This window comes from Pelophylax lessonae, assembly GCF_965119305.1.
Source record: "Pelophylax lessonae genome assembly, chromosome: 1".
Lineage (NCBI taxonomy): Eukaryota > Metazoa > Chordata > Amphibia > Anura > Ranidae > Pelophylax > Pelophylax lessonae.
The window spans coordinates 432,582,282-432,600,598 of record NC_138768.1 but is presented as its reverse complement, the minus strand read 5'-3'; the positions used below and the strand labels follow the sequence as shown (position 1 = coordinate 432,600,598).

At 41.9% G+C, this 18,317-nt stretch overlaps 1 protein-coding gene across 3 annotated transcripts in view; it reads right to left on the bottom strand.

Annotated features, from left to right (window-relative positions):
• SUSD1 (sushi domain containing 1) overlaps positions 1-18,317 on the bottom strand; it is a 265,066-nt gene that overhangs the window by 61,565 nt on the left and 185,184 nt on the right. The window contains exons 19-20 of one of the 3 annotated variants that reach the window (XM_082259187.1): positions 12,693-12,765; positions 8,895-9,141 (exon numbers count right to left, since the gene is read on the bottom strand). In XM_082259187.1, the coding sequence (XP_082115313.1) occupies positions 8,895-9,141; positions 12,693-12,765 (320 nt within the window). Of the gene's footprint in view, positions 1-8,894; positions 9,142-12,692; positions 12,781-18,317 lie in introns of those variants that run through there. The other 2 variants (XM_082259188.1, XM_082259189.1) reach the window with 2 other exon arrangements.

Genomic DNA, 18,317 nt, shown 5'->3' with positions numbered 1-18,317 from the left:
TGATGGGGTGACAAGTGACGATGATTGATAGGGTGACAGATGACGATGACTGATAGGGTGACCGATGACGATGACTGATGGGGTGACAGATGACGATGACTGATGGGGTGACAGGTGACGGTGATTGATGGGGTGACAGGTGACGGGCGATGGTCACTGATGGGTGACAGGTGACGGGCGATGGTGCACGGCGGTACTGATGGCAGTCTCTGGTGACCGGTGAACTTTAGGCTACGTTCACATGTGAGCGTAGCGATTCCACCCACGATCCAGAAATCATTGCAAATTGCGGGATGCCTGTGCGTTGCCCGTGATTTGCAATAGCACCCCAAACGCTGTGCGATGTTGCAGTGATTTCCGCCTGCCGAATCGCGGTAACATCACGCAAACAACGCATGACGCCCCAAAGAAGCTCTTGTACCTTTTTTGGGCGTCATGCGTTGTTTGCGCGATGTTACCGCGATTCGGCAGGCGGAAATGGTGGCAACATCGCACAGCGTTTGGGGTGCTATTGCAAAAAACGGGCAACGCACAGGCGTCCCGCAATTTGCAATGATTTCCGGATCGCGGGCAGAATCGCGGTGATTCTGCCCGCGATCGCTGCGCTCACATGTGAACGTTATGGGTGTCAATTTCTGGGCACTGATGAGGTGACTGTTGGGTGACAGGTGACATTGGGGGGGGGCTGAGGACTGTGTGGGGACCTTTATTGGTGTGATTTTACTTTTTAAATGTGTACAGATCAGTAACTCACTATTTCTAGCTCTGCTCCCCTCATACTGGAAACTGTATGAGGAGAGAAGAGCTAGTAACACTGAGTTACTGCTCTTTGTTTACATTTTGTGATCGGCTGTGAATGGATTCACAGCCGATCACATAGTAAACAGTCACTGTCGGTGACTGTTTACTACTGCCGGTGACAGCTGTGTTCCTACGGAACACAGTGCCACCGACATGACCGCGCTGCGCGGTCATCTCCCGGGCGCCTCCATTGTGATCGGCTGTGTCATTGGAACACAGCCGATCACGTGGGAAACAGCCATGCCTATTGGCTGTTTCCCCCCTGCCGGTGACCGGCTGTGTCCCGGGGACACGCCGACACCGGCAGTGCACGGTGGCGCGCCCGCGATCGCGCGCCTGCCCTGCATTTCCTGGGTCACGTCATATGATGTCCGCCCAGGATAATAGCCGCACCGTCTCGCCGACATATGACGGCGGGCGGGCTGTAAGTGGTTAAATACATCTGTAGGTTCCTCAGCTAGTTGAAAAGCATAACCCTACATAACACATCCAGCAATGTTATCAGGCCCAGCTGCCTTTTTCACATAAACTACCTGGAGATTCCCCCTCACATCTGAGCCAGATACTGCAAAGGGTACCTCTCCCAGAGATGGGGGTCAATTTGACTAGCACATCTTTACTTAGCTGGTCAAGACAGGCATAGCAGTTATTTCAAGTGGTATTTAACCCAAAACCAAAAATGTATTATTTTGCAGCTTACCAATCAAAGGAAAGCAAAAAAGGAAACAAATGCAGCCATCACAACTAAGAATTGGTAAGCTGCAATATAATAAATGGTTGCTTTTGGGTTTAATACTGCTTGTTACCCAAGCATTTCAAATACCTGATATGTGCCTGCTGTACCATGTGCTTGTATGAAAAGTATCCTGTTCTCTTTTTTTTTTGCTTCCTTTGTGTGAAATCCCTGGCATCCTTGCGAGTCCCTTTGCTTTCCTAAAAAAACTGACCACACTAGGTGGGAGAACACACCATGGTCAGTGCTGTGCTGGGAACTCAGGCTGCTCTCCTCCAATGATCAGACTTGCCCCCCCCCCTCCCCAGGACAGCCTTTCACTGGGAAGATCAGTGTGCTGCTGCTTCTCCTCTCCCTAGCTCTTATGCTGCTGAGAATAGAGAGAATCTGACCACTTGTACAGAAGGGGAAAAAAGGGTATTTATAATGTTTTTATATATATATATACACAAATGTTTGCATTTCATCTCAGTTTTAAACTGAATGGGTTGTTTTACAAGGTGATCGTTTACAAGCACTTTAAGTCATCTGGGAGGGAGGCTACACTGCCCCCCCCCCCCCCCTCCTAATTTTTACTTTTTTTTTTTACAATTGTTTGTATTACCTGCGACACATCCTTAGAATTATTTGACTTAAGACCCCCTCTTTAGCCTCAATTGGTATTTCTCCTTAGCCTACCTAATACCACTTTTTAAGCTTGCTCTAGCTACATTATAAGCTTCGCTATCCCAGATTTAAAAGCTGTGTTCTTCTCTCCTAGCAGAATCATCACCTTATTATTTTTTTCAATGTGTATGCTTGGCAAATAACTTTACTAAATTAGTAGTTGCTACATCCTCGGCACATTTGCTAATGTATGTCATCATGAGCACTGACCTCCTTAAGATTATTTTGATTAGTGCATTGAAATCAATCCTGCAAACAGGTATGGCTTAGTCTATCCAAAACGTTGCCATTTTTAATGATGGCTTAGACCTCCTAATAACCTGTGCATACGGTATGTCAGTAACAGAATATTTGAAATATGATCTGATGCTCTGAAATGGGAATACTGAACAGCTTTATAACCCTAAGGAACATTTGTGTACACATGATCCAAGATGTTTTCTCCTTTCTAGTGAACATATGGCCATGCTTGTTTTTTTTCCCTATAAAAAGGGCCTGACATTTGTGAAATATTGCATTTAAATATTCATTCTATCCTATTCATAGCTACCGAATTCTACAGAAATTGATATGTTTTAGGAGATCTTTTTGGTTCAGCCAGAGTAAAAGTTTGCATTAACGTTTTTTTGTCTGATTAATGTAAATAATGTTATCAGTGTATGGTAATAGTTTGTATACCGGTAGATAGGAGCAGCCATATTTTCACATTACATATGTAGGCTTGCTTCCTGCTATGCACTGTTGTTCAGAAATTATTCCTTAATGATTCTGTCATAAAAAAAAGTAAAATTTAGTCTAAAGTAATGTAGCACCCTCCTAGATAGGTGCTAGGTTAAAAGCATTGTTATGCTCCATCTGCTTATCAGGGGAGCCTGATCTGTTAGTTATGCCTGTACCATGTGTCCAGGTGTGAGTCACTTGGTCTGAGGGAGTGTCCCCACTGTAACCAATAGAGGAGCCTGTTAGACAGTGGAGGAAACCTGGCCGGTGGCAAACGGCTTTTGTGACAGTCCCAGTGGGAGGGCACCACTGCAGTACATCCTGGGATTGACCATAAAAGCCAAGGGCACATGTGACAGGGCATCTTTGGCAGGAAGTAGAGTCCCAGGAGGAGGAGGGTGACGGCTGTCTCTCCTCCTACAGGAAAGTGGACATGGGCAGTCGGCCGGGAGAGCCAAGTGTGGAGCTGAACCTTGAGGGTCCTGAAAAGCTGACATTGGAGCTGGGAAAAAACAGTGTCTGTGAGTACCAGGGGGCTTGCCAAGGGGTCTGCCCAGGAAGGGGGACCACTCCAGTGAGGTCAGAGGACAGAAGATCAGCTCACACAGTAAGCAAGAGTACAGGGGGTGCTGAGGAGAACCCTAAAGAGTAAGGGTAAAAGGGGGTGTCAGGAGGGGCCCTGAAGAGTAATTTGCTACATAGTTCACCTATCAGACACTTCAGTGGCAAGGTGAAGCAGTGGCCTTGCCACACTCAACATAGCTAGAAGTCCTTAAGTTGTGCATAGTTCATTCAGCTGGAGTATCCCACTCATCCCTTCTCCTATCCCAAGTTCTAAAATAAAGCAACAAAAACACAAATCTCCTGGACTGTTTCCTGACTGAGTCAAGTACTTAAAGCACTGAGAGTCAATAAATTGTTGCTATGGGTAATCCAGGGGAACCCGCTTCAAGCAGCTCCCCAGGGAGTAGTGCTACAGTATTATGCATTTTAACATTTTTCCCTTTAATTTTACCATAGACACCAGGCAACTATTCAAATGCAATCCTTTCACTGTTATCAGATGTCCAGGTCATTATAAACATTGCTTTGTAAACATTCAGCCATCTGTAGTACACTTGTAGCCTGTACAGCAGGATATCTGCATGACAGGACCTAGAAAAACGGACATACAATAAGTGATTTGTCTAGATCACCCTTTTTCAATCTTTACAACACAGAGGGACTTTAGAAATAATTTTTTCCGGTCTTAGGTAACCCCTGATACAAATTAATAAACCTGCAACTCATGATACATTAGTGTGATGGTTACTGGGAAGAATGCTCCTTACCAGGGCTGCTGTTAGAAATCACGGGGCTTACCCTGCTAAAATCATAATTTCTGAACACAAACAAACAGAGAACCTGTGTGAATTAGCCCTCTTTAATTGCTTTTTACATTTTAAAAAGAAAAAATTATATATTTTTTTAAAATGTTACAACATTTTTACAAATATTTTATTTTACTTTTTTTTTTGTTAATTATTTATTACAATGTTTAATTTTTTTTTTTTTTTTTTTTTTACAATCTGTTATTTTTTTTACAGCACAGGGCAGCCTGCAGCACTGCTGGGATGGGGAGGCACAGTGAAAGGGTGGCACACAGGGAGGGGGGAAATCAGAAGCATGCAGAACAGGGAGGGGAATCAGTGTGGGAGAAGCAAATACAGGAACGATGCCCTGTGTCTGAAAGCTGAAAGGAGGGGGAGAAACTGGCTTTCAGCTGCTGCAGAGAGCCGCACAGGGCTTCCTTCTGTAACTGCCCCTCCGCCCAAACACACTGATTCCCCATGTGTGCCCGGGCAGCCTACAGGAGGACTGGTGGTTCCCCCTAACAGCGGCCCTGCTCCTTACACTTGTGGTTGGGAAGAATTAGCCCCTTACAGATAGTTAAAAAGATCATTGATGTCAGTGGGAACTTATCTGAGAGGCAGAAACCCTTGTCTAGATTTACATGTCCTAGGACCACAAGATACATAGAAATAGGTGAGACCTAAGCTGGCCATACATACGTAGATTGAAATTCAGATGGTTCAGTGGTCAATCGATTGACTTGGGTACAACCTGCCTGTCAGATTTTCTACATGCAATTACTGCCAGTGGCTATAGCTGCTAGCAGTAATCATTGTATTCTGCCGGTCAAAAAGGCTCCCCACCATATGTGTGCGCAGCCTATTGCATTAGGATGTGCACCCCAAAACTCAAACACATATGCATGCGCATGTGTATATATACTGCCGCTGTCAGTAGAGCACTGGACAGTGTTACTAGGGCAGAGTTTGTTGTCAGTAGAGCAGTGGAGGGTGTCAGTAGTTTTTATTGTTATTATTTTATTTTTTATTATTGTTTACAATTTTATTTTTTACATTTTTTTTAACAATTTTTTTAGAAGCCCCATTCGGGGGCTTTAGGGCTCTTTCACACGGCCGGTCCGATCAGATCCGCCTGTCAGTTATTTAGGCGGATCTGATCGGATCCTCCATGTAGCTCTATGGGGCAGCGGGTGTCAGCGGAGGTCACCTCCGCTGACACCCGCTGCCATCCGCATCCGATCCTGTGCTGAAATCTGGACGGATGGAAACCCTATTTTTCCATCCGTTCAGTAATCGGAGCGGAGCGGATCTGATGAGAGCGGACAAGCGGTCCGCTCTCCTCCGATCCCCCATAGAGGGCAGCGGGTGCTGAGACACCTCCCTCTCCGCTCTGCAAGCGGAGACGGAGCTGTCATCCGCCCGGCTCAGCGGGGATCGCGGATCGATCCCTGCTGAGCAACACGGATCCGCCTGCGGAGGCGGACCGTGTGAAAGAAGCCTTAGGGAAATTAGCAGAGGCTAGAACACAGGGTAGTCATAATTCAAGAAAAGGTCAAATCATCTTGGCATAGATATGGTTTATGAATGGACAGCAAAATAGTTGGGGGTAAAGGGGGGGATTCGCTCCAGGATATCCTCAAACCATGCATGAAAGTCAAAATGTAAACCAGGATCAAGGTCAAAGCTGAGAGCAAGAGTAAAGCCCCTTTCACACGGACTTTCCGTTCAGGTCCACCTGTCAGTTCTTTCAGGTGGACCTGATCGGATGCTCAATGTACCTCTATGGAGCCTCGGATGTCAGCGGAGACATGTCGGCTGACACCTGCTGCTATCCGATCTGATCCTGTCTGTGAAATCAAGACGGATGGAAACCCTATTTTCCATCCGTCTGGAGGATCGGATCGGATAGGATCGGATGAAAACGGAGAGGCGGTCCGTTCTCATCCGATCTCCCATAGAGGAGAGTGAGGATCTGACAGGTCTGTCTCTGCAAAGTAAGGGGAGATGGAGCTTTCATCTGCCTGCTCAGCGGGGATCGGCGGATCGATCCCCGCTGAGGAAAACCGAGTCCACCAGGTGCACTGCTCGTGTAAAAGGACCCTTAGGGTAGATGGAGTTCAAAATGGTCATTTAAGCAAAGGTCAGTATGAAGAAGATATGTAATCACAGGATCAAATCTAAGAGTGAAACCAACCCTATATTGGACAACCAGACTGTATGGTCAGGAAGATTATCAGGGTGAGAACTGACATACACCAATCAACATACATGCATTTTGCAAATGTGCAAGCATGTTCCTGTGTGCTGCAGATTTCACCATGTTGTTGTGGTGCCCATAAAAAGTACACAGATGAACATTTTAAAGCCCAGAGGCAGCCATGAATGAGCAGGAGTAGTCGAAAAAGAAAGATGTACTGGGGGGAGAAGCTGCTAGGGACTCAAAAGAGGATGGTAACATACTTAATGTGACTTTGCTAGCAGAGATAAGGAAAATCTGTTAAAATAAAAAAACTGATACAGAACAGAGAACTGTTGGAGTCATGTGCCAATAGGTTAGACTCTAATATGCTAGACTCTCAGCTTGAGATAGGCCAATTGTCTCTATAAAAAGGGATAGCTGTGTAAGCAGCCATTTAAGTGGACTTTAAAAAGTTAGGCTGTAATTGTTTGAAGTGCAATGGCTACCTGGATTCTAAATTTATATTTTGTAAAAAATAATAATAACCACAAACTTGCTATATGCATACATTTTAATCTGAATGAGTATTCTAAAAAACAAGTACAAAACTCCATACACTAAAAAGTGTAGTTTTCATGCAGCTATCATACAGTCAGTTCTTACATGTGTTCAATATTTGGTCAATCTGCATCCACTACTGCCTAAGAGTCCATTTTACCTTTAAATTTATATGACATTTTAGGCTCGTTCATTACTTTGAATTTCTCAAGACATGTTTGAATAAAAATTGTTGGACAGTGGCAGTCAGATGCTAATTGACGACGGTTAGTTTAACCACTTAAGCCCCGGAAGATTTTACCCCCTTCCTGACCAGGGCTTTTTTTGCGATTCGGCACTGCATGATTTTAACAGACAATTGCGCGGTCGTGCGACACTGTACCTAAACGAATTTGACGTCCTTTTTTTCCCACAAACAGAGCTTTCTTTTGGTGGTATTTGATCACCTGTGCGATTTTTACTTTTTGCGCTATAAACAAAAAAAGAGCGTAAATTTTGCAAAAATAACAATATTTTTCAAATTTTTTTTATATGAAATTCCCCCCAAAAAAATGTAAAAATCTAAATTTTTTTACATTTTTGGCCAATTTGTTTTATGCTACATATGTTTGGTAAAAAAAAATTGCAAAAAGCGTATTTTGATTGGTTTGTGCAAAAGTTATTGCGTTTACTAACTAAGAAAAAGATTTTTGGCATTTTTGTTGTTTTTTTTTAACGCGTAATGGCGGCGATCTGCGATTTTTTTTGCGGTACTGCGACATTGCGGCGGACAGATCGGACCCTTGACTGACATTTTTGACACTTTTGGGGTTACCAGTGACATTACTGCAGTAATCAGTACTATACATGCAAAATGACACTGGCAGGGAAGGGGTTAACTTTATTGGGGAAGGAGGGGTTAAGTGTGTCCCTAGGGGCGTGCTTCTAACTGTGATTGGACATGGCTACTGGTGTAGGAACAGTGATCAACGGTCCTACATAGTAGAACCGTATGATCACCATTCCTACACAGGGGAGAATGGCAGGCGGCTTGTTTACATCAGCCGCCTGCCTTTCTCCCTTCACGGCGGACAATCGCGAGTGACCGGCGGACATCAGGTACACGCACGGACTTGCTAGGGAACGAGCCGGGGCTATTGGCTCACAAGCAAGTGACAGGCTAGTGACGTATATATACGTCACTTTGCCTGGCCGGGGCTGTCTGCCGACGTATATAGTCGTGCGGCGGTCGGCAACCGGTTAAGCAAGTCTGCAAAAGTGTGATGGAGATCTTAAAGCAGAACTCCAGTTAGAGGACCCATTAAACCTGCATCTCTTCCCCTTACAGCTCCCCCCTCCCCCCAATATATTTAAAAAATTATAATTCACACCATAATTCCTATTGTCATACATGTGCTCTTGTAAAGAGCTGGGGTCCCATTTTAGCCTCTTCATTGGTGGCAGTAGACGGTCCTCTCCTCTGCATAGCCCAACGCTCATGTTATGACACTCCATTGACAGTCATGCCTGATTGATAGGGGTGTGTTCTAAGAGCTTAGTCCCACAGGAAAAAGGATGATGGCACTGGGCATCATTCCACCTGGAAGAGGGTTAACCAGCAGGACTGGAGGAGGATTCAGGGGGATGGATCATGGAATCATCGAATAGTGCTCTACTAAGTTCTTCAAGAAGGGGAGAAGTAGGTAAAAGAACAAAAAAAGGGTTCTGCCTTAGGTAAATGATAATAAGATGTACAATTTAATTGGCAATTATTTAATGCATTTACAGTATTTGGACTAAATGTAATCTTTCTAACATTTCTTCTGTTGCTTTTCATATAATAAAATGTTATTTCTACTACATATATAGATTCAGACAAAAGGAAATCTTCAGAAGAGAGACATACCTTGCTGACAGTTCTTAATATTATGCAGTAGTCTTTCCCTCGTTCTAAGGGAGCATTATAGAAGTCTCCATAGTATTGCCTGTCCCCAACCAACAGCTCCAGATGTTCGGGATTGTCTCCAGGGAAAAACTCGGCAGTGACGTATCCTTGCATCTTAGATATATTACTGAAGTACGTGACAGCTTCCAAAGATTCACAAGTAAAGGAACACCAAGACATTGACTGAATCACAAACACCTGGTATGACCTGGAAAAGGCAAAGTGTTATTGGCGAGTTTCAATGGGAAGCAACTGTCCACTGCGTACATGAGTGCAAGGTGATCTTATATTTCAAATTGCCAAAAAAATCATGTCATTGTTATAATAATCAAAGTACTGTCTCCTAACATCTTATTTCAATGAGCCAACTCTTGGTAAAGCAGAACTACACTGCATCTGAGCACCATAAACCAAAATGCTATTTAATTCACTTTTAACAATCAAAGAAAACTCATCAATCTCCCATGCTTTATTTTGCTGAGGAATCACTTTGAAGGGCTGATGGTTCATGTAGCATTTACTTCCCAGAATCCATCTGCCCTTAGCTAAGGCAAGCAGGCAGTAGGGTGTGCTAACCTGAGAAAACCCCTCCTCCCCTCGCCCAGATGAAAGAGAAACCCATGGAAAAAGTCTCATGGGATGTATGACATAATTTTGGCCTATGTCAGAATCCAAAAAGCAACTGAAGAAATGTAAAAAAAAAGGTTTAAAACAAGTAAATGGGAATTCCTGCTGGTTTTCTTCGTTTATACATTTTTTGAGTGTGGAACACAGGGGGGGGGGGGGAATATTCCCTCCCCCCCCCCCTTTTTTTTCTCAAAGGGGAATAATCAATGCTCACTATATTCAAATTCAGAATTGCCATATTTTATGTATGTAAAAAGTGATATATTTTATTTATGTATTTTTTTTTTCTGTATGAAGGTGTTTGTTACATGTATTGTAAGAAAATTAATAAAAATTATTTAATAAAAAGAAATAAAACAAGTAAATATTAGATTGTCACTGAATCTGGCCAAAAACGGAAATAATAATAGTTATCTAATGTCAATGGGAATTTTTCATCTGCAGATGAATGCACCATATATTGTTATATCATACCCTAAGTCAGCCTGACAAGTCGCGGTCCATTCAGTGCAATGGGAACCGTTCTAATAGGAGCGACTCAAGTCGCTCCGACTTAGAAAATAGTTCCTGTACGACTTCGGGGCGACATCGGAGCGACTTGCATTGACTTGCATTGACATTCATTATATGAAGTCCGTGCAAGTCGCGCCGAAGTCGCGGTGCACGCGACTTCACAGGTCGCCCCCGAAGTCGTGCCGCGGTAGTGTGAACCGGCACTAATTGTTAAAGCTTGTGCCCCACACACAACACCGCTGGAACCACACAAAGTGCACCCAATTTATTACTAACTGAGAACGTACAAGACTAGAGGGGTCATAACTAGCTATAACTGACACCTACTATTTCAGTAGAGATGAATTGCATACATTTGCAAATAAATGGACCACCATGGACCATAAAACATAATAAACCTTAAAAAATGTTATGTGATCCTTCTTCCCACTTGCATAAATCATCTACCTTGGTTGGAAGAAAAACAGGGATTGTGACTATATTGTTGGATGATTTAATCCTTATCAGGAGATACCTATTTTTATAACGGCAATCATTGGCAGCCATCTATGCATCTGCTTTATGTCACTTTTTGTTTGCACACCACTAAGCTGGCTCTGCATATTACATCTTGGATATTCCATGCTTTTATTTAAAACATGTTGACATTTTTATTCGTTTTGGTCCTTCGTTACACTTACATAATTCATCTACCTTGGTTGGAAGAAAAACAGGGATTGTGGCTATATTGTTGGATGATTTAATCCTTATCAGGAGATACCCATTTTTATAAGGGCAATCTTTGGCAGCCATTTATGCATCTGCTTTATGTCTCTTTTTGTTTGCACACCACTAAGCTGGCTCTGCATATTACATCTTGGATATTCCATGCTTTTTTTGTTAAAACATGTTGACATTTTTATTCTTTTTGGTCCTTCCTTACACTTACATAATTCATCTACCTTGGTTGGAAGAAAAACAGGGATTGTGGCTATATTGTAGGATGATTTAGTCTTTATCAGGAGATACCCATTTTTATAAGGGCAATCATTGGCAGCCATTTATGCATCTGCTTTATGTCACTTTTTGTCTGCACACCACTAAGCTGGCTCTGCATATTACATTGTGGATATTCCATGCTTTTTTTGTTAAAACATGTTGACTTTTTCATTCTTTTTGTGTTAATTTTAAGCACTTTTTCTCACAATCTCATTGGCTAATTTACTAGAAAGTGCTGCTATCATTTTAATTGTTTGGAGGATAAAGGCATTGATGGGGTTACTTGACAAAATTACTTATACGAGAGCTCTATGTTTTATGAATTAAGAATATCAGAATTTACCTCTTTTTGAAAGTATAATAATACTTTATAGTCCACATATGTAGGTCATTTATAAGCATGGGTATCTTTCAAATCCCCCATTCAATTTTATAGAAAATGGCACCTCCCATGGTATTGGATTCTAATTTCTAGTGCAGCTGCCATCAATTTTGGAAAAGTGCCCAAAATATCTATATAAGTTAAATTTGAGGCGCTACATTAGATCTCAAAACGTGTTCATATACATGCATGCATTAAAAAAGTGTGCTATATTTCTAACAGAAAAATTCCATTAATCAAGTATAATTCAATCATAAAATGTCCATATTCACATTTCTTCAAACACACCACATGCATATGAGTGCTCAGTATTCTTCCTTAATAGTGCTCCTCCACCTTAGATAAGGGGGCCACTCACCAGATTGTTCTGGGCAACCAGGACCCTCTCTGCTTTTATATAGCTCTTTTAATCCAACATTAGCTCAGCTTAACTCCACAATCATCAGATAAAGATAACCAGATATCCCAAGGTCTCCTTGGCCTTAACAGGTATAAATGAGTTTCCTTTGTGTCAATTCAGGCAATAATTAGATGTAGTGGCTTCATCAGTTTTCTTTTTTTGGGCTTTTTTCCCCTTTGTGTTCACCTGGGGATCTGGTCAGTAACACACCTCAACGCGCCACTCATGGATATTAAAATAGGATCCATGGACAGGAGGAGCCTCTACTACTGTTGCACTTCGTCAGATAAGTAGGTCAGAGTCGGTCCATGAGCCATTGCTATATTTCCTAGAATGCTTCAAATCTCACATACAACATATACATTTTTGGGAGTTTATTGCTCCTAATGACATTTTCAGGACTTCCTCTTGTTTTTTTGGAATATAGAAGAGCCCCCAGCAATAAGGTACCACTTTAGCGTGAACTCAATTCTAATCTAATGTTGGTTAAACGCAGGCATATAGAGCAATGATTTAAAGACATAATATGACATTTAAAACGTTTGGCTATTAGGAATTATAGATGAATGTTTGCTTAGACTGGAGCTCTTCTCCAGGTACATCAGTTCTAAAGTTTTGGAAAAAACAAGTGTAATGTATAAGTTACACTTACCTCTGTGACACCCTTTTTGAAACACGGTGTTTTAACTCTTCTGTGAATATATATTTATTTGACTTACTTCTAAACAGGGCTAAATATCCTAAAACATGCCTAAATAAGTATCTGCAATAAATAGCTTTGTTATGAGTGTAAAAGGCAAAACAGGTCCCAGTTAAGTTAGCAATGTGAATATTTTGGTGTGATTAGAAAGACATTTACCTGATGTGTCCATTTTTGTCAGATCTTCCAAAGCTAATTTTTGGTAACTGACTGTTTACTGGTACAATTTTCACTTTAGGTGGAGGTTCTGAAATAGGTGGAGGTTCTGAAATAGGTGGAGGTTCTGAAATAGGTGGAGGTTCTGAAATAGATAAATGCAGAACAAAAATTAAAAAAAAATAATAATAATTAAAGCATACACTTTTTCATACAAGAATAAAAAAAAGATTTTGGTAACTAGTATTGGTTGTTATTTAGATTTGCAAACAAAATATTCTAAAGAACAAGAAGGGAAGTAGTTGCTTCAATATAGCATGACATCAGTCTTTTGAGAGAGTGATCAGGGTATGCCAGTATGCTAGGCTCGGCATGAACATTAACTGAAATAAATAAGGTTGCCCAATAAGGTAGTGAAAACAGTCAAAGGGCACAGTTCAGTACCCCATCTATGTAAAGGGTAACTATAAACTTGTTATTGTCTCTGAAATATCAATGTGAAAATGAACATATTGCTGTAAATACTTTCCCAATATGTGTTTATGTTTTAAAACATTGTTTTTATGTATAGTAATTATATATGTACACGGGCCAGCCATACTTGCCCATTACATATGCAGGTTCTACTTTCTACTTCATGGTGCTACACAATGGTTGTGGTTTACTTCTTTCTCTTGTTTCAAGTATTAAGCCAAGGATACACAGGCTGAATATCGAGTGGTATTTGGCCTGTGTGTTTGGCAGCTATTCCAACAGAAATGAGTCAAATGTCCCGCTTCTGTCAAGGGGCATGACCAAAAAGGTCCGCCAATCAGCATCCAATCATTGCTCTCAGCCAATGACTGGGAGATCGCTGTACTAAAATTGGATATTTAGAACAGCAGCTCTTCCTGAGCTCTTTAGGTTTTTTTTTTTTGTTCAGCCCCCTGAGTTGAACGAAAAAAAAACTGATAGTGTGTACCAGGCTTTATTTAGTACTGAATCATTAACAACCATACACTCTCTATGTCAGGGATGTCAAACTGTGGCCCTCCTGCTGTTGCGGAACTACAAGCCCCGTGGGATATTGCAAGGCTGACAGTTACAAGCATCGAGTGACGTCATCACGGCTCTGGCCAGTAACAGAGCCAGAGTCCGCAGACCCGGCAGCAAGATTGGTAAGATGGGGGCGCCTGCAACTCTGATATCTCGGCGCTGGAAGGGCTTTCTTTTAAGGTACGTTTAACATAATGTTCTAGTATGCAATGCATACTAGCATATTATGGCTTTACCTTGCAGGGTCCAAAAATAACAAAAAGCGTCCAAAGGTTTACAACTGCTTTAACCTTCCTAGCGGTATTCCCGAGTGTGACTCGGGGTAAGATTTTAGTGCCAAAAGCGGTAACCCCGAGTCACACTCGGGGTAGCGCTAGGAAGATCGCTGGATGCTGGAGGAGGTTTTACTTACCTTTTCCCCGGGATCCAGCGAAGACTGCGGGCGGTGTGCGGCGGCGGAGCTTCCTCCCGATCGTCTGCGAGCCCCGGCTTCCGTCTCCGGCGACGTGACGTCCGCCGGGGGGTGGAACCGGCGGCAAATTCAAATGTAAAATGCACCAAACACACTGATACCGTTCAAAATAAAATAAAATCACATTACATTGCCCCCCAGTGCCCTTTCCTGCAGTTTTACTGTACTTTTTATGTAAATATATGTATATATATATATATATACATATATACATATATATATATATATATATATATATATATATATATATATATATATACAGTATATATATATATATATACGTATATATATATATATATACACATATACATTATATATATATATATATATATATATATATATATATATATATATATATATACGTGTGTATATATATATATATATATATATATATATATATATATATATATATACGTGTGTATATATATACAGTGGGTACGGAAAGTATTCAGACCCCCTTAAATTTTTCACTCTTTGTTATATTGCAGCCATTTGCTAAAATCATTTAAGTTCATTCTTCTTCCTCATGAATGTACACATAGCACCCCATACTGACAGAAAAACACAGAATTGTTGACATTGTTGCAGATTTATTAAAAAAGAAAAACTGAAATATCCCATGGTCCTAAGTATTCAGACCCTTTGCTCAGTATTTAGTAGAAGCCCCCTTTTGATCTAATACAGCCAGGAGTCTTTTTGGGAAAGATGCAACAAGTCTTTCACACCTGGATTTGGGGATCCTCTGCCATTCCTCCTTGCAGATCCTCTCCAGTTCTGTCAGGTTGGATGGTAAACGTTGGTGGACAGCCATTTTTAGGTCTCTCCAGAGATGCTCAATTGGGTTTAAGTCAGGGCTTTGGCTGGGCCATTCAAGAACAGTCACGGAGTTGTTGTGAAGCCACTCCTTCGTTATTTTAGCTGTGTGCTTAGGGTCATTGTCTTGTTAGAAGGTAAACCTTCGGCCCAGTCTGAGGTCCAGAGCACTCTGGAGAAGGTTTCTGTCCAGGATATCCCTGTACTTGGCCGCATTCATCTTTCCCTCGATTGCAGCCAGTCGTCCTGTCCCTGCAGCTGAAAAACACCCCCACAGCATGATGCTGCCACCACCATGCTTCACTGTTGGGACTGTATTGGACAGGTGATGAGCAGTGCCTGGTTTTCTCCACACATACCGCTTAGAATTAAGGCCAAAAAGTTCTAATTTGGTCTCATCAGACCAGAGAATCTTATTTCTCACCATCTTGGAGTCCTTCAGGTGTTTTTTAGCAAAACTCCATGCGGGCTTTCATGTGTCTTACACTGAGGAGAGGCTTCCGTCGGGCCACTCTGCCATAAAGCCCCGACTGGTGGAGGGCTGCAGTGATGGTTGACTTTCTACAACTTTCTCCCATCTCCTGACTGCATCTCTGGAGCTCAGCCACAGTGATCTTTGGGTTCTTCTTTACCTCTCTCACCAAGGCTCTTCTCCCCCGATAGCTCAGTTTGGCCGGACGGCCAGCTCTAGGAAGGGTTCTGGTCGTCCCAAACGTCTTCCATTTGAGGATTATGGAGGCCACTGTGCTCTTAGGAACCTTAAGTGCAGCAGAAATCTTTTTGTAACCTTGGCCAGATCTGTGCCTTGCCACAATTCTGTCTCTGAGCTCTTCAGGCAGTTCCTTTGACCTCAGTATTCTCATTTGCTCTGACATGCATTGTGATCTGGAAGGTCTTATATAGACAGGTGTGTGGCTTTCCTAATCAAGTCCAATCAGTATAATCAAACACAGCTGGACTCAAATGAAGGTGTAGAACCATCTCAAGGATGATCAGAAGAAATGGAAAGCACCTGAGTTAAATATATGAGTGTCACAGCAAAGGGTCTGAATACTTAGGACCATGTGATATTTCAGTTTTTCTTTTTTAATAAATCTGCAACAATTTCAACAATTCTGTGTTTTTCTGTCAGTATGGGGTGCTATGTGTACATTCATGAGGAAGAAGAATGAACTTAAATGATTTTAGCAAATGGCTGCAATATAACAAAGAGTGAAAAATTTAAGGGGGTCTGAATACTTTCCGTACCCACTGTATATATATATATATATATATATACATGTAATTCTTGTGAATGAGCAGCCCAAACCAACTGTATACATAATATATGTATACATACATATATATATATATATATATATATATATATATATATATATATATATATATATATATTATATATAATAAATGTATACAGTTGGTTTGGACTGCTCATTCACAAGAATTACATGCAAAATAATGGTACCGCTTTCAGCACCTAAAATCCAAAAGAATCATACCGCCAGGGAGGTTAAGTACTTGGATAAGGGGGATGGGTGAGTAGATCTCAAACCAGCAACCATGCATGTAATGGCAGAATAGCTAGTCTGCATGAGATTAGGCAAATACAAGCTGCATAATATACGCTGGATAGTCCTGCTTAAAGGTAAGGCACCAGTTGCAGAGTTCGTTAAGGCGGGCTTTCGCCCAAAAGTGAAAGCTCCGCTTAGCTGCTTCCTTCCCCCCTCCGGTGCCACATTTGGCACTGTTTTTGACAGGCACCCATCCCCACTTCTGTGAAACCCCGACGCGACGAAGTTCCTCAGAAGTTAGGCCCCCCTCCTCCTTCCTCCTCCCTCAGGCCAGTTAGAAAGCGCGCTTCGTGCATGCGCAGTAGGGAACCGGCTGTGAACCCGAAAGGCTTTACAGCCAGTTTCCCTTACCATGAATGGCAGTGGCAGCACCCTAGAGCCAAACTGAAAATTGGCTGAGGTGCCGACATTGCGGGATCCCTGGACAGGTGTGTCCTAATAAAAGTCAGCAGCTACAGTATTTGTTTCATGGGGGGGGGGGGGTGCAACTCCGCTTTAAGATGAAACATTGATGTGGTACTATTCCACTTCAGAAGCCATCAGTGTTTACCCAAGCACAGCTGCGTATAGCCATTCACATTGGGTGCATGTATTTGGCATGTGCGGCTCCGTACATGTTCCATTGTTACACTTACATCTGATTGCACTACTAAAATTATAAACCTATAATCATGATTTGTGATTTTCTCAATAAAATGCGTAAGTGAAATCAGTTACAACAGAAACGGAAAAATTAAATAATGTAAATGGCTGTGGAAAATATTACCAGTATTGCAAAGTAAAGTCAAGCAGTTTCCCACAGAACCCAATAACATTGTTTAATTCGCATTCCAGTACAGGCAAGAAGAATGCGGAAATCTGATTGACAGCTGGGAGTAATTACCACACTTTTCTTGCTCTGCTTTTTCATAAATCATCCAGATGGTTGGGAAATGTTTGGGAACCCATTTACACTTCTCAGTGGTGGTGCATTGCATTATTGCATGTGTGTTGATGTGCATTGTCAAGCTTAAATGAGCATTGCATTAAAGTGGTTGTAAACCCTCACATATACCCAGTAAAGTAGTCTTTTCTTGTCTACAGCCCTTCAAAAGTGTAGATTTATGATAAAATCCTTATGCATCTGTGAGGAGTACAGAGTAGGGGGTGGAGAACTGCAGTTACAGGTTTTATACACTGTGTGAGAGCTGATTGGAGAAAAAGGACACCCCTCCACATAGGCATAGGAACAAAGGAACATGCAGAGCTGTATTCTCTGTATTCTGAATAGACAAGCTGTGTGCTTATCTCCCTCCCGTCACAAATTTTAGCTCATGTTTCGGTAAAACTTGTCAGTGACTCATGCTGATAACCAAGGAAGGAAGCACCAGAGGGAAATAACACTTAGATCTTTGGGGAGAGATAAGTAAACACTACAGGTATATGTGCTCTGTTCAGATTTCATGACTGAGGTTTACAACCACTTTAAGGCAGCATATTTAAATGAATAGGCTTCCAATGCACCAGAACAGACAAACAGGTATGCAGCATTTTTTGCAACGCAGTGCATGGTAATGCATTACTTTGTGTTGCATATGGATAGGAGGTTCATTGGGTAGGTGCATTGGGGGGCCATTAAAAAATGAATGGCAGAGCAATGCGCTAAAGTACAAAGTGCACTCCACTGGAGAGGGGTAAATAGATCGTAAAGGTGTGCAAGATGGTATACAGTATATTCATGTCTATTTCAGACTATTA